Source organism: Arvicanthis niloticus, chromosome 19 (genome assembly GCF_011762505.2).
Source record: "Arvicanthis niloticus isolate mArvNil1 chromosome 19, mArvNil1.pat.X, whole genome shotgun sequence".
NCBI classification, from domain to species: domain Eukaryota; kingdom Metazoa; phylum Chordata; class Mammalia; order Rodentia; family Muridae; genus Arvicanthis; species Arvicanthis niloticus.
Window position 1 is genome coordinate 28360567 of NC_047676.1, and position 13352 is coordinate 28373918.

The 13352-nt window shown below is 38.2% G+C and overlaps 2 protein-coding genes across 4 annotated transcripts in view; one reads left to right on the top strand and one right to left on the bottom strand.

Moving 5' to 3' along the window:
- Nucleotides 1–11663, bottom strand: part of Lmbrd2 (LMBR1 domain containing 2) — a 55075-nt gene extending 43412 nt beyond the window's left edge. The window contains exons 1-3 of one of the 3 annotated variants that reach the window (XM_034523427.2): nt 11482–11663; nt 2089–2325; nt 1744–1841 (exon numbers count right to left, since the gene is read on the bottom strand). In XM_034523427.2, coding sequence (XP_034379318.1) covers nt 1744–1841; nt 2089–2262 — 272 coding nt within the window. In that variant the 5' untranslated portion in view covers nt 2263–2325; nt 11482–11663. Of the gene's footprint in view, nt 1–1743; nt 1842–2088; nt 2326–10992; nt 11119–11481 lie in introns of those variants that run through there. The other 2 variants (XM_034523426.2, XM_076916109.1) reach the window with 2 other exon arrangements.
- Nucleotides 11664–11804: 141 nt separating this feature from the next.
- Skp2 (S-phase kinase associated protein 2) overlaps nt 11805–13352 on the top strand; it is a 28506-nt gene continuing 26958 nt past the window's right edge. The window contains exons 1-2 of the mRNA XM_034523688.2: nt 11805–12048; nt 12540–12811. Coding sequence (XP_034379579.1) covers nt 12041–12048; nt 12540–12811 — 280 coding nt within the window. The 5' untranslated portion in view covers nt 11805–12040. The remainder of the gene's footprint in view (nt 12049–12539; nt 12812–13352) is intronic.

Here is a 13352-nt window from a genome sequence, read left to right on the forward strand (position 1 = left end):
AGCCACAGTATTTAATTAACTGACAGCTACCGTGAAAATCTTTTTTAAAAAAATGCAAGTGTGGAATCAAATACTTAATGATTATACTCATCCCATTTGTAGGGCTCGCTATACTGTGTCTTTCATTGTTATACAGGAGTGAAGGTTGGAATGGGAATTGAACAGGAATTCAATAAAAGAAAAAGTTATCATTCCTGATGCTAGTCAAATCAGACACTCTTATCAGCCGTTAGCACCAGCTCCAGCATCTATACACAATTCTGTTCAGATTTTCTAAGGAAGAGTCTCTGATGACAACTTCTATTTTAAAGTTTTCTAGTGTATGAGACTATCCTTTTAATTCAAGAACTTCTAAATACTCAAACTGTTACTGATCTATACACAGCTTTGAAAGGTGATGAACACTTTAGTGATTCAAAGGTGAGCATGTTACCTTTACTCAAGTTAAATGGTTTTTGCATGTCATGTTCATGCGTGTGAAAGTGCATGTGTGCGAAAAGGTCAGAGGCCAGCCTTGGATGTCATCCTCAGGAACACTATTCCACTCCATAGAGACAGTTTCTGATTGGCTGAAGCTCATCAATTTGGCTACACTGGTTATTCAGTATGCCAGCATTGAGTTTACTACTGCATGTCACCATGTTCAGCATTTTTATGTGGACTCTGAGAACCAAACTCAGGTCCTTATGATTGTTAGCCATGTACTGTATTTACTGAGTTACCTCACTAGGCCCTAGATTTTCTTCTAAAAACTATATAAAGAAGCACATAAAGACTACTCAAAGTACTAACAAAAGCTTCTTGTCAACATGAATAAGTTTCTTATATGAAAATTTAATAGAAATTCAATATAACCTTTGGAAATTGTTTATTCCTCATGTGCAATTATGTTTCTTTTAAACATTGTTGTTCCCCCCCCCCTCTCTCTCTCTCTCTCTCTCTCTCTCTCTGTCTTTCTCTCCCTCCCTCCCTCTCCCTTTCCCTCTCCCTCTCTCTTTCTGTGTGGTGGTGGGGGTGGGGGTGTGGGTAGGTGGGTGCATGCACCTGAGTTCAGGTGCCTGCAGAAGCCAGAGGTTGTGTCAGTTGTAAACTGCCTGACATGGGTGCTAGGAATTGAACTTGGGTTCTCTGCAAGAACAGCAAGTGTTCCTAATTGCTGAGTCATCTCTCAAGTCCCTAGGATGTTTCTTAAGAATGTGTAATATGAGAGAAATATCTTATATTCACAATAATCTTGCTTTAGTTTTTGTTTAGGGATTTTAAAAACAAGGTCTCTCCTAGTTGTAAACTTCTTATGTAGGTGAGGCTAGCCTTGAACTTTTGATGTGCTGAGATTACAAGTGACCACCATGCCAAACTCTACATCTGTTAACTCTTGTAATTTGGCTGAAATGGAAATGCTCTTTCTTTATAGATTTATTCATGGTGCTTAAAGATGAAAATGTCCGTAATTCTTTTTAAAAAAGACAGATTGAGAAGAATAAGATGTTTTAGATTTTATTAAGATGTAGAAACAAACTAAAACTGTCTTCTTTAAGTTTCTCGTAAAGTACTATATTGTGTATTGATGTATATTTAAAGTGTATTATTAACAATGCAATATAATAAATATACTATAAAGAATGAAAGGATGAATAATAAGGAATAAGGGTAATTTTATGAATATAAAATATAAATGATAAAACTATCTACTGCAATATTGCCATGTATATATAGAACAGGCGAGTAGAAACAAAGAAATACCTTGGAGCTGGAGTGACAGATGCATACACTCCTGTAACATTGTTATTTTCAGGAGGGCTGGAATTTGCAGCAGCATGCCTACATCGGTTATATATTGTCTAAAGAATGAACACAGGGTTTTATAATGAGAACCAAGAAGTCACCAAGTACTTAAAGAATATTTCATAATCTACTTATTTTTCTAGCTATACTGTTTAACAGTTAAATTCTTAAAACATCATTTAAATTCAAAATGTAAGGATAACATCATATAATTTAGTCACTTTAAGAAAGCAATATTCAAAACATATTCCAGATTATATGATTACATTGTCTTTTAAATTGTATCTCAATTTCGCCTCTTACCGTACTAACATCCAGTGGCAGTATGAAGACAATAAGAAAGCAGAGATACCAAGCAAGCAGTGTTCCGATGATTACAAGTCGATGCTGTTTCTTAAAGTCTCCATATCGATGCAGGAGGAACAATGCCAGAAAAAAGACAAAAACAATCTCAAGTCCTAAAGCTGCACCACTCATTATTGAATGTTCGCAGCCTCCAACCAAATTGATTCATGGAGAGTTCTGGACCATATCTGTTCGCTTAAAAAAGAAAAGAAAGAAACATATAACATCAACACAGAAAACAACAATTTTGAAACTTTATAATTAGCTATTTAATATATAACAAACTCTTTGGAATACTGTCATATAACTTTATACTGGCGTTTGAACAAGATGAAATATCAAGTCTTTTGTAACTTCTTAAAGTACATTTCTCACAGTTTACAAGCAGGCTGAGTGTGCTGCCACACCTTTGAGTTTAGCACTTTGGGTGTTGAGAAAGGAGGAAGATGAGTTAGAGGCCAGGACTGTACAGCAAGACTCTGTCTCTCTATGTAAATAAAATTTCTTTACGGAAAATATTATAAAATAAAAGCCATCCTTGTTTTTAATATATTAAAAATTAAGAAATTCTTAATACTAAGATATGAACAGTTTTATAGGTATGTCTATAAACTGTATGATAATGTTGTCATACAGCGAGTAAAGATTATCCTTGTATTATTCAAATGCTGATTTCTCTGCCCCCGTGTCTGGTTCTGGACATGTAGTCTCTAATAGCTTCTGCTCAATGCTGTATAAACATTGGTCCTCATTTAATCTCTGACTTGCCAATAAAAGTTGATCAGCCAGTGCCTGAACAGAGAGGAGAATGGGGCTGGACTTCTGACCCCAGCCAGAGGGGAGGGGTAAAGAGAGAGAGGGAGGGAGGGAAGGAGGGAGGGAGATGGGGGGGGGGCAGACAGAATTTGCCAAGAGACAAGCATGCAGGTGACAACACAGGAACACACCTGAAGCAGAGAGAGAGCCAGGAAAATACTAAAATGCAAGCATGTCCACAATTTTGGCTGGGAGGAAGCCATATTAGCTTAGAGCATTAAAGCAGACTAAGAGTGCTCAGCTCTTGTGAGGTAAAGCTTGATTAAATAAATCCTACAGTCTCTGTCTTACTTATTTGGGAGATAGCAGGAATAAAGAAAAAATTATCAGTTTTGAAACTGCATTAATACAGTTTTAATATATCATTTGAGTGTGTTTCCTAATGTTATAAATGTTAGCCAAATATTTAAATTATTTTTAACTTAAAATCTTTTTTACATACAATATATTTTGATCATACTGTTTCTCCTCTCCCAACTCCTTACAGATCCTCAATCTCCCCTATCTACCCAACTTCATGTTCTCTCTCTGCAAAGAACATAAAACAAAAAACAAAATAAAAAACCTGAAAAATAAAAATACCAAACAAAAGGTATATACACACAGAGAGAGACAGAGAGACAGAAAGAGACAGAGACAGAGAAAACAAAAAGCATGGCAGTCCATTTGTGTTGGCCAACTACTCTAGGGCATGAGGCCTGCCCTGGAGTGTGGTTGATATATCTAATGACACTTCATTGGAGAAAACTGATTTTTCCTTTCCCAGCAGGTATCAACTGCAAATAGTTTCTTGGTTGGGGTCTTTGTAGCAAAATATTTTATAGAAGTAAGTTAACCTAGAAAACTAGATGTTAAGTTTATCTTAGGAAGTTAGACATTTAATAAAGCTTTCTAAGATCATCCATAGCTAAGAATTTAACATTTGCTGAAAGCAGTCACTACCAGAAACATTCAACAGTAACTTCTTTGAAACATTATTATCCTTTCCTGGTTTGTCAAACTCAACTTTCATGATTTAAAGTTTATTATAAAGTTTATATAACCTGCTTTACAGGTTACCATTTCCTACTAATCTGTATAAATCTTACTTTTTCTTAAAGAGCTACTTTTATATTTTATGTACAAAGAAGGTGCTGCCACTGTTGCTACTACCATTATTATTATTATTATTATTATTATTATTATTATTATTATTATTATTATTATTATTATTATATTACTGCTGCAAAAGTGTCTTACTATCTCGACCACACTGGATAGAACATCATGATATAGCCAAGCTTGGCCCACCCATCTGCTACTGTGAATAACTTGAATGCTGAGGTGACAGGCATATGCACCATAGCTGGTTTTACCAATGGATAATGAAGTCATTTTGTTTTTTCTAAGGTTTTAAGACATAGTCTTGCTATGGAGCCCAGGCTAGCCTCTAATTCATTATATAGACCAGACTGGCTTTAAACTGGTAACTCTGCTATTTCTACTTCCTCAGTATTGAGACAGCAATTTTGTTCTGTTTGGTTTGTTTCAAATAGGGTTTCATGTAGCCCAGCCAGTTCTAGCAAGAATGAACTTTATTTAATACCTCTTGCCTTCATTTCCCAAGTGCTGGGATTACAGGCAAGTGCCACCACATCCACCAGAAGACGGGGTACACCTTTACCTCCAGCACTCTGGAGATCGGCAGGACAACCTTCATGAGTTCCAGGTCAGCCTGGTCCACAGAGTGAGTTAGGGGACAGGGAGACGTTTAAAAAAAAAAAAAAAAATTATCTTCCAAATCCTAAATATTTAGAAGTACTCAATGGCCAAATATTATCAAAGTAAAAGAAATAATATTTAAGATTATTAAAAAAGGATATGTCCACATAAACTGAAAAATTAGATACACATTTATGTGGTATGCAGAAAAAGACAACAGTAAAATACGTAAAGATGCCAAGTAAGTGGTATTATGATGGGCAGAAGCAATTGACAAAATCAGTTACTAACTTGCCATATTTCTCATTCTCGGTATATTAAAAATGTTATGAATTAAAACACAAGTGTGGGTCTGTCATCTCAGAACAAGCAATGTTTGGCTGTATCCTCTCCTCATAGTCAGGGTATTATTCAATCACTGCAGTAATGAAGAACAACTGCTTACTGTCATAGTTTCTGGGATCAAATAGGCCAGCACAAACAGCTCAACAGAGTTCTCCGCTTAGGCTCTCAAGGTATCAGTAGGTGTACATTCCACTCTGAAGAAGAATTTATGGTGGGCAAAATTCAGTTCTACTCAACAAGAGTAATGTGACATATGGAGTTCAGGCACTGGATACTCTCACTTTATTTCCAGATAAAGCTATGAAGGGATGGCTAACTTTATGTGTCCTGTATTCTGTTTACATCATTTAAGTTTCTTTTTGTGTCATTATGACACAGATGAAATTCAATGAAACTGATTCACTGGGTTCCCCTAACCTGAAAGCATGTGTTTAAAGTTTGTATTTTTAATCTTGAAGCTAGATTCAAATGAGGAATTACATTTTAAGTATAGAAGGATAGTACTCTCTATAACTACCTATGAATTCCTATAGTTTGTTTTGGTTGCTGCAACTAAATACATCTGTTGAAATGCAGGGTATCTTATATTCTATTCAATTTGGCTATTTATATATTGTAGTTCATAAAAGTAATTGTCAACTTAAAAATCTGGTCATGTTAACAATGGGACAGTGATTTGGCAATGCATATCAAAATTGCTTAAAAAATGTACCTTTGTGGCAGCAATTCCACCTTGCATAACTTACTGTCAAGATAAAGCAAAGCACAAAGCTCAGTGTGGGGCACACACTTATAACTCCAGTGCTGAGGAGGAGGAGACAGGTGAATCCTGCTGACTGCTGCTTAATCAGCAAGCTCTGGAAAGAGACTCCACCTCAAAAACAGGTAGACGGCTTTTCGAAACAACAGCAGGTTGTTCTCTGGCCTCCACATGCACACCCACAAAAACACATATAAACACATAACCATGTATGTCCATGTATGTGCAAACACACATATACATAACAGAGCAAAATGGGAATTAAAGATTTATCTACACTGCTCATTTTTACTATAGTAGTACATGTGAAAACACTGAACAACTTAAGTGTTTGCAATAAGTAGTCCAGGAACCATTGCCAGTTGAGCTGTTTAGGAAAACAGGCAAGGGTTTTATAACTAACTAATCATACTAACTAGTCACAAGGTATAAGATCAGGGAGGGATCTATGCCTGAGTCAAAGGGAACAGTAACACTACTAATGAGAACCGAGGATCACAATACGACCACAGCCAAAAAAATAGAAAGCTATAAAGCGCTCACTTCAAAAACAGTAGAAGGGACAGAAAGGTCTGAGGAAGCACAACAAACATACATGTTTAAGGACAAAGATTTAAAAAGAGTGGTGATTATGGTTATGGAAAAAATGGTTCTCTCTTTTTTCTTTGTGCTATCTCGAATGTATGTTTTTCATTTTTAGTAATAAATCACAGTATTTTATAGTTAAGAGTTATTTTAAAGTCATTATTATATGTAGGGTTAAACACACAGATAAAGTTTGTCATGGGCATTAGTCTAATACTGCAACTCTTTTAAAATGCATGTTTTATTATATATCTTGGCAAACCTGGTCTTAAGACCATAACTCTGGTCTTAATGCATAATTATTGCATAATTTTATGCAATATAAGCTGTTAAATGAGGAGTACCTTACACCTGTGGCTATAAAAAACAAATCATATATAAAACACTATGGAGGAGTTCTGGACACAAAGCAGGTCCTGAATATATGTGTGGTGGTTTGAATAGGTTTGGCCACCATAGACTCATGTGGTTGAATGCTGGCCTATAGAGAGTGGTCTATAGAAGTGTGGCCTTGTTGGAAGGAGTATGTCTTGTGGGGGTGAATTTTGAGGTCTCCTATGCTTAAGCTCCGCCCAGTGGAGAATTCCAGGCTCCTGGCTGTCTACAAAAGACAATCTTCTTCTGGCTGCCTTTGGATCAACATACAGAACTCTTTCAACTCCTTCTCCAACACCTTGTCTGCAAGATGTCATGCTTCCTGCCATGATGATAATGGACTAAACCTCTGAAACTGTAAGCCAGACCCAGGTAAATGTTTTCTCTTATAAGAGTTGCCTTGGTCAGTGTCTCTTCACAGCCGTGAAACCCTAAGATAATGTGCTAGTGGCTTACCATTGTCTTGTAAAAAATACCTACTTGTTCCAATGGTCTCAAGGTATTGGTTTTACCCTTAATAATCAGCCTTCCTCAAAAAAGTGTGTGTGTGAAACGAAAGCAACTGCATTTGACTTCTCAATATCTGTGGTGATACCATAGCTCCTAAAGTGCATCCTTATCCCTCTCTAAGAAATGAGCTAGACTCACAGAGTTTACTGCTCCCTCGCCACAAATCAGCACTGTTTCCTTCAGTGTGCAAGGCAGCTGGATAGTTCATCTGTTTGCTCGCAAGAAACTAAGCACAATGATCAGAATGGGTTGATTACTGTAGAACATTTGCTGAACTGTAACTATGTATATGTAACTCTGCAAAAGATTTCAAGAGCCAAAGGAAAAATGTGCCTTTGATCACAACAAAAGTTGACATATTTTTCAAACATTTAAATAATAGGTTTAGAGAAATGATAATTAGTATTTGGAAGCATCCTAGTTTTCATGGGTTGGCATTAATACCATAGTAGTATAGTTGATTTTACTTAAAATCAAATGACAATGGACTTAACTGATCAAACTTTAGTGTACATGTAGTCAGATTGTACCCTTTAAAACATCAGATCCAAAAGTCTTAAATATTTAAAACCCAACTCCATCTTTTTCCAATGATCAAGATACTATTAGCAATTGTTTTAAAATGCCTTTATAACCATCTTGCTAAAATTAATGGTTCAGGAGTACTGTCTTCTATGTATGTTGTGGCTGTTAAAAGTTTTACATGCTAAACTCACTGTGAAAAACAAATTTAAAGGTTAAGATAATTTTGGAATTTGAGGAATTCCAAATGTTCAAAAACAGAGAGGACAGGAGAGAGAAGGAGCTTAAGCAAAAGAGAATAAGAAAAAGAACAAGACACAAAAGCAACTGATGAAAGTACAAACAAAACCAAAACTGACAAAAATTTGTCAAACCCCCAAATTCTGAAACCAGTAAGAAATTTTGCCATCAAGATGTAAGGATTCATCAGAGTTGGTTTTAATTTTTTCTTTTATTCAGGGCCTTTAGATGTCTGAATACAAACTGTCTACTATTGAGCCACACTCCAGTTGCAGTATTAATGTATTTTAACTCATCTATGTGACATAATGAAAGTTGGATAACTCAAGAGCCTTCAAAGACTTAAAATGAACAGAACAAGAAGTGGATGACAAAAGTAAAAGAAAGCAAATCCCCGCTCTAATAAGAAATGTCTTAAATATAGTCATTGTTCCCATGGTTAACGATTTCAGCTAAAGCTAAAATTAAAGCTAGAATTTTAGTTAAGACAATAGGACAAGAGACTCTTTCACTTTACGAATGATGAAAGTCAGAATGGTTTTGTTTTTGTTTTGGAACTGACAAACACGGTGACTAAGATTCCTAAGTGTGGCAAGAGGCAGGAGCAGATGATTCATCATTTTTGGCAAGGCTTGAAGGGCTGAAGTTGGCAACCAGGTCAGTGGGTAAGGAGAACTCTAAACTTTCAGCAAACCCTTGAGGATTTCAGTTGTAGAAACTGCAAGAATTACTTTGGTATCCAGAGATTCCATTCTCACAAAGCATTGTTTTTACTAAAGAACTTGAAGACTTGATGTATGTTTAGGATACTTATTTGTTTTGTTAAGTTAGTTCTCACAATCTAATGAGAAAAGATTGTTAGAATTTTTGCTTAATAGAGGAGAAAATGGCAGAGTGGATATGTAATTTATCCAAGTTCTCACACCAGTATGTGGCAAAACAGATCCAAACTAAGGCATCCTGACCACAGAGAACAAATTTCAATTTCATGTTCTCCTCTCCAATCTGGACATCTTTTTAAAATATAATTTGTTTTAAATAATTTCTATGGTGCCATTTTCATAAAGAATAATTTAAAAATATTTTATTATTCTTTAAGATGAATCAAGACACAATGCTTAAAAAGTCATGTTTAATATAGAATTTAACTTTTTACTTTGTGGATAATTATTTCATTTAGATTACAGTAGTTTTTTTTTTTTTCTTCTAATTTTCATGGGAGAACTACAAAGTAACCTAGAACAAATAAGAATATTTTTGTTATTCATCTAATCTCCCCATCACAGGTCACTAAATCAAAGAAAACTGAAGATAACTTTCAAATTGAGGAAGAAAAGGAGATAGTTATGAAATATTCCTCTAAGCTAAATAACAGAAGGAGCAAAAGAAATCTCTAAATCTCCTTATGATACAATGTTGCCTTTATGCTTCATTGTATTTCTCCAGTTGTATTTGATTTTCAAAACTGGGACCAATAGTACACATATATGCATATACGCATATACCATATATGTCAGTTACCATGGCCAGTCCTTTCTAGACTCTCTGAGGCCCTTAAAACATTGATTGCCTTGTAACTATGATATGGTTTTAGTTGTGAAAATGATACTGCCCTTACTGCCCTTTCCAAATATCTCCTTTCACAACTTATGTCACTTTATGTTCTATCTGAAGCTTCCAAAGAACATTCGATACTATTCAACCTAATGACATTTTCAGTTATATAAAATGATTTCTTTTTATCCTGTACTCAGATTAGTTCTAATCCTAAAACTATGTTTTAAAAGATTTATTAATATGAAACACAATATGTGCTAAGTAAGATTAAGATTAATCAGGAAATAAAGTATTTTACATTGGCAGCAATCACAACATCTTAAGTCTCTATAGGGCATTTTTATATAGCTAAGAACCGCAAATCTTCAATGGACACAATTCCTCTATCAAAAAGAATCACGTGTGCCAATATAAACCTTTTCAGTATATGAAGGAAACAGCTATGCAAAAGAAAAATAGTTTCATTATCAAGGCAAATCAAGACGCTCGTAATTTCAAAGTTGATAGGCTTTCCTTTCCTAGAGAACCTTGCACCCACTAATTTAAATATCCTGTTCTCTGGTAACTCTTAGCTAAATTCAGGACTGAACAAGGTTTTATTTTATGTTTTTCACTAACAATTTTCTCTTGAATGAGTTACTTCCTAACAGAAAGGACAAAGTTCAAGAGAAAGCAAATGAGCTTTTCAACGTAACAAAAGATAATTTTATACACTATTTCAGAAGGTCTCATTTTAAGATACTTTCCGTAACAAAACTGAATACTTATTCTCGTAGTCTTGCTTCTTTTCAATTAAAACCAACTTGCGTTTTTGTTTTTCGAGACAGGGTTTCTCTGTATAGCCCTGGCTGTCCTGGATGGAACTCACTCTGTAGATCAGGCTGGCTCAAACTCAGAAATCCACCTGCCTCTGCCTCCCAAGTGATGGGATTAAAGACATGTGCCACTACTTCTCGGCTGTTAAAACCAATTTGCAAACAGGTCTTTTTTTTTTTTTTTTCTTTTTTTTTTTTCTTACACCAATCTCACTTTCAGGAACTAAGGGTTCATGAATTTCTTCCTGTCAAGAAGTAACTGATGCAAAGATTATGCCAGAAACAGAGACATAATGGAGCATGAAAGATTTAATTCCAATATAAAACGAATCTTGCTCTCCCCATAAAGAAACACAAGGGTGTTCAATCTAACATACTAAACCAATATTCTAATGTTTTTGATGAAGTAGCCTGCTTTGTTCTTAACTCTATAAGTCCTCATCTTTATTGGACTTGAAATGCATCCCCCTACCCTCTCCCCTGTTGTCCCTAAGTCACATTTTTGCACAATTTGCACATCTGAATTTTGCATGGTCATTCTAATCTAATCGCCCCCTACCTCTTCAGAGGCTAAATGAGCATAGGTTTTAGGTAGAGATTCGAAGACAGGCTGTGGGTTGAGTGAGAGGTACCTACACAGCTTTCAGGTGGTCTCTCCCTGCAAACGGAATCTCACTTTTTCCTTTTGCATTTGAGAGACCCATCGAGGACCCAAGAGGATACAGGCGGGAACCACTGCTGGCTCCCGCTGCCTTAAAAATAAACCATCGCTTCTCCTGGAACTGCGCTTTAGCTTAAAAAACGCTACTCGCACGCTGTCTGATTGGATCTTCAGTCCAAGCCCGTGGGGTGTGCGTCGTCCTCAAGCCTGTTTTATAAGTGAGTGATCGCGTCCACAGACCCAGTCCTAAGGGCCGCCCACTGCCAGGTGGAAGAAGGCGAATGGCCGGCTGGCAGGCGTGCCACCCACAGCCTCTCACCTGGGCGGCAACCGAGACCCAGGAGATGGGCCCGGCGGCGGCGCCCACTCGAGATCTGCAGCTCCCCCGTGTCTATCTCCGCCAGGCTGGGTCGGGACCCCAGACCCTGACGCACCTCGCGCGTCCCCGCCCCCTTCGCGCTCACCGTCAGACCTCGCCAGACAGCGTCTGGAAGGGACTCAGAAGCTTTCGCGTCCGCCGCAGCCCGCCGGGTTCAGGGATCCTACAGTCCCAGGCGACCGTGGCTGTGGTCACCCAAAGGCCTGTGGGCTCCGGGAAGAGGAAACCCCCGCTCCCAGTCAATCGGCTGACATTTCCCAGTCAGTCGGAGCTCCACCCACTTCCGCCTGCAGGACCTCCTCCTTCTTCAATCCCGCCCTGTACCGCGGGGAGTTGTGGGTATCTGGAGGGTTTGTCCAAAATAAGAGTGGAGGAAATAAGGAGAGAGCGGGTCGGACTACGAGCTAGGCCTACACGAGCGGAACTACAATTCCCAGCAGGCAACGGGGCGTCAGAAGGCGGCTGCTGGAGAGCGGGATGCAGAACTCCGCGCGCGCGGTAGTGATGGAACGTTGCTAGTTCGCGGGTCCGGGCTGCTGGGCCCCCGGGGATCACTCTTAAGCAGCGCGCTAGAACGGGAATCTGGAAGACAGGCAGCTCTTCAATTAATTCAAGGATTCAAAACTCTTGAATCAGTGGACGCCATGCATAGGTAAACCAATTGCAAAAAAAAACGGGCAAAACATGAATGAACCGTTTGAATTCTTTTAGGCCGCGAATGTTGCTTCTTGCTCAAATACTCTTGTTATGTGAATGATTGCTTAGTTCCTTTTTGGAAGCAAATGGATGGATGAATGCTTTAGTGCCAATACCAATGTGCGTTTTACTTTGGCTTCCTTATTAGGTTTTCCTTCCATTACTTTGAATCACGGTATGAGTGCCGTCCCTGTTTTTCCCTCCACGGGAAGAAATTATTGAGGCCTTCTGCGTGACCATAAATCCCAAAGCCTTTCGAAGTATATGTGTTTCCGATTTTCTCTTTCATCCTTGGATTTCTCTCGCTGTAGGCACGTTAAAAAAATGCAGTGCTGTTACTTGCTGTGACTTTACTACACTGCATCCTTGACTCTTCTTTCATTCCTACCTTGGAATTATTTAGGGGTGTGCTTTCAAAAGGAATAGGGAATGTGTGCCCTTCTGCAGGAAGCACCTTCAGGAGATTCCGGACCAGAGTAGCAACGTCACCACCAGCTTCACGTGGGGATGGGATTCCAGCAAGACTTCTGAACTGCTATCAGGCATGGGTGTCTCTGCCTTGGAGAAGGAAGAGGTGGACAGTGAGAACATCCCACATGGACTGCTCTCAAACCTCGTCCACCCCCAGAGCCCTCCAAGGAAACGACTAAAGAGCAAAGGGAGTGACAAAGACTTTGTGATCATCCGGCGGCCTAAGCTCAATCGAGAGAACTTTCCAGGTAAGGTATGATACTGAGAGTCAAATTATGGAGGAAATGGATTGAACTGTCTTTGTTTTAACTAAATTGATTGAACTATTTGGGGGGTGGGGGGGAGGAGGGAAATCTTTTGGCTCTGTTTCTAAAATTGCCTAGTTTGGAAGTGTTGCAGTGAAATGGATTCCAGTCATTAAGTCTTCAGGATTCTTGGTTGGTCTTTATCTCGTGGTCAAGTTGACTTGGAACTTTTAACCCAGGAGGCAGCATTCCTGCCCTTTCCTTAGAAGGGAATCTCCCTGCTCAAAGTCCAGCTCAGCACACTGATAAAAGGGAACAGAAGCAGGGATCTTAGAGGTTCCCCCTTTTGTCTCTAATATGCTTCTTTGTATCTGAGCAAGCATTGTATCTTAATCACTTAGGTTATCTGTAGGCCTGTGAGGAAGGTGAATGTTAATCTAACTAGAGAAGACTTAGACTGCTCCACTTGCAGACAGGCCCGTGGGGGTGCTGTGCTTCCGGTACTGTAGCACTGCATCTACAGTCATAGAGTCCTGAATCTTAG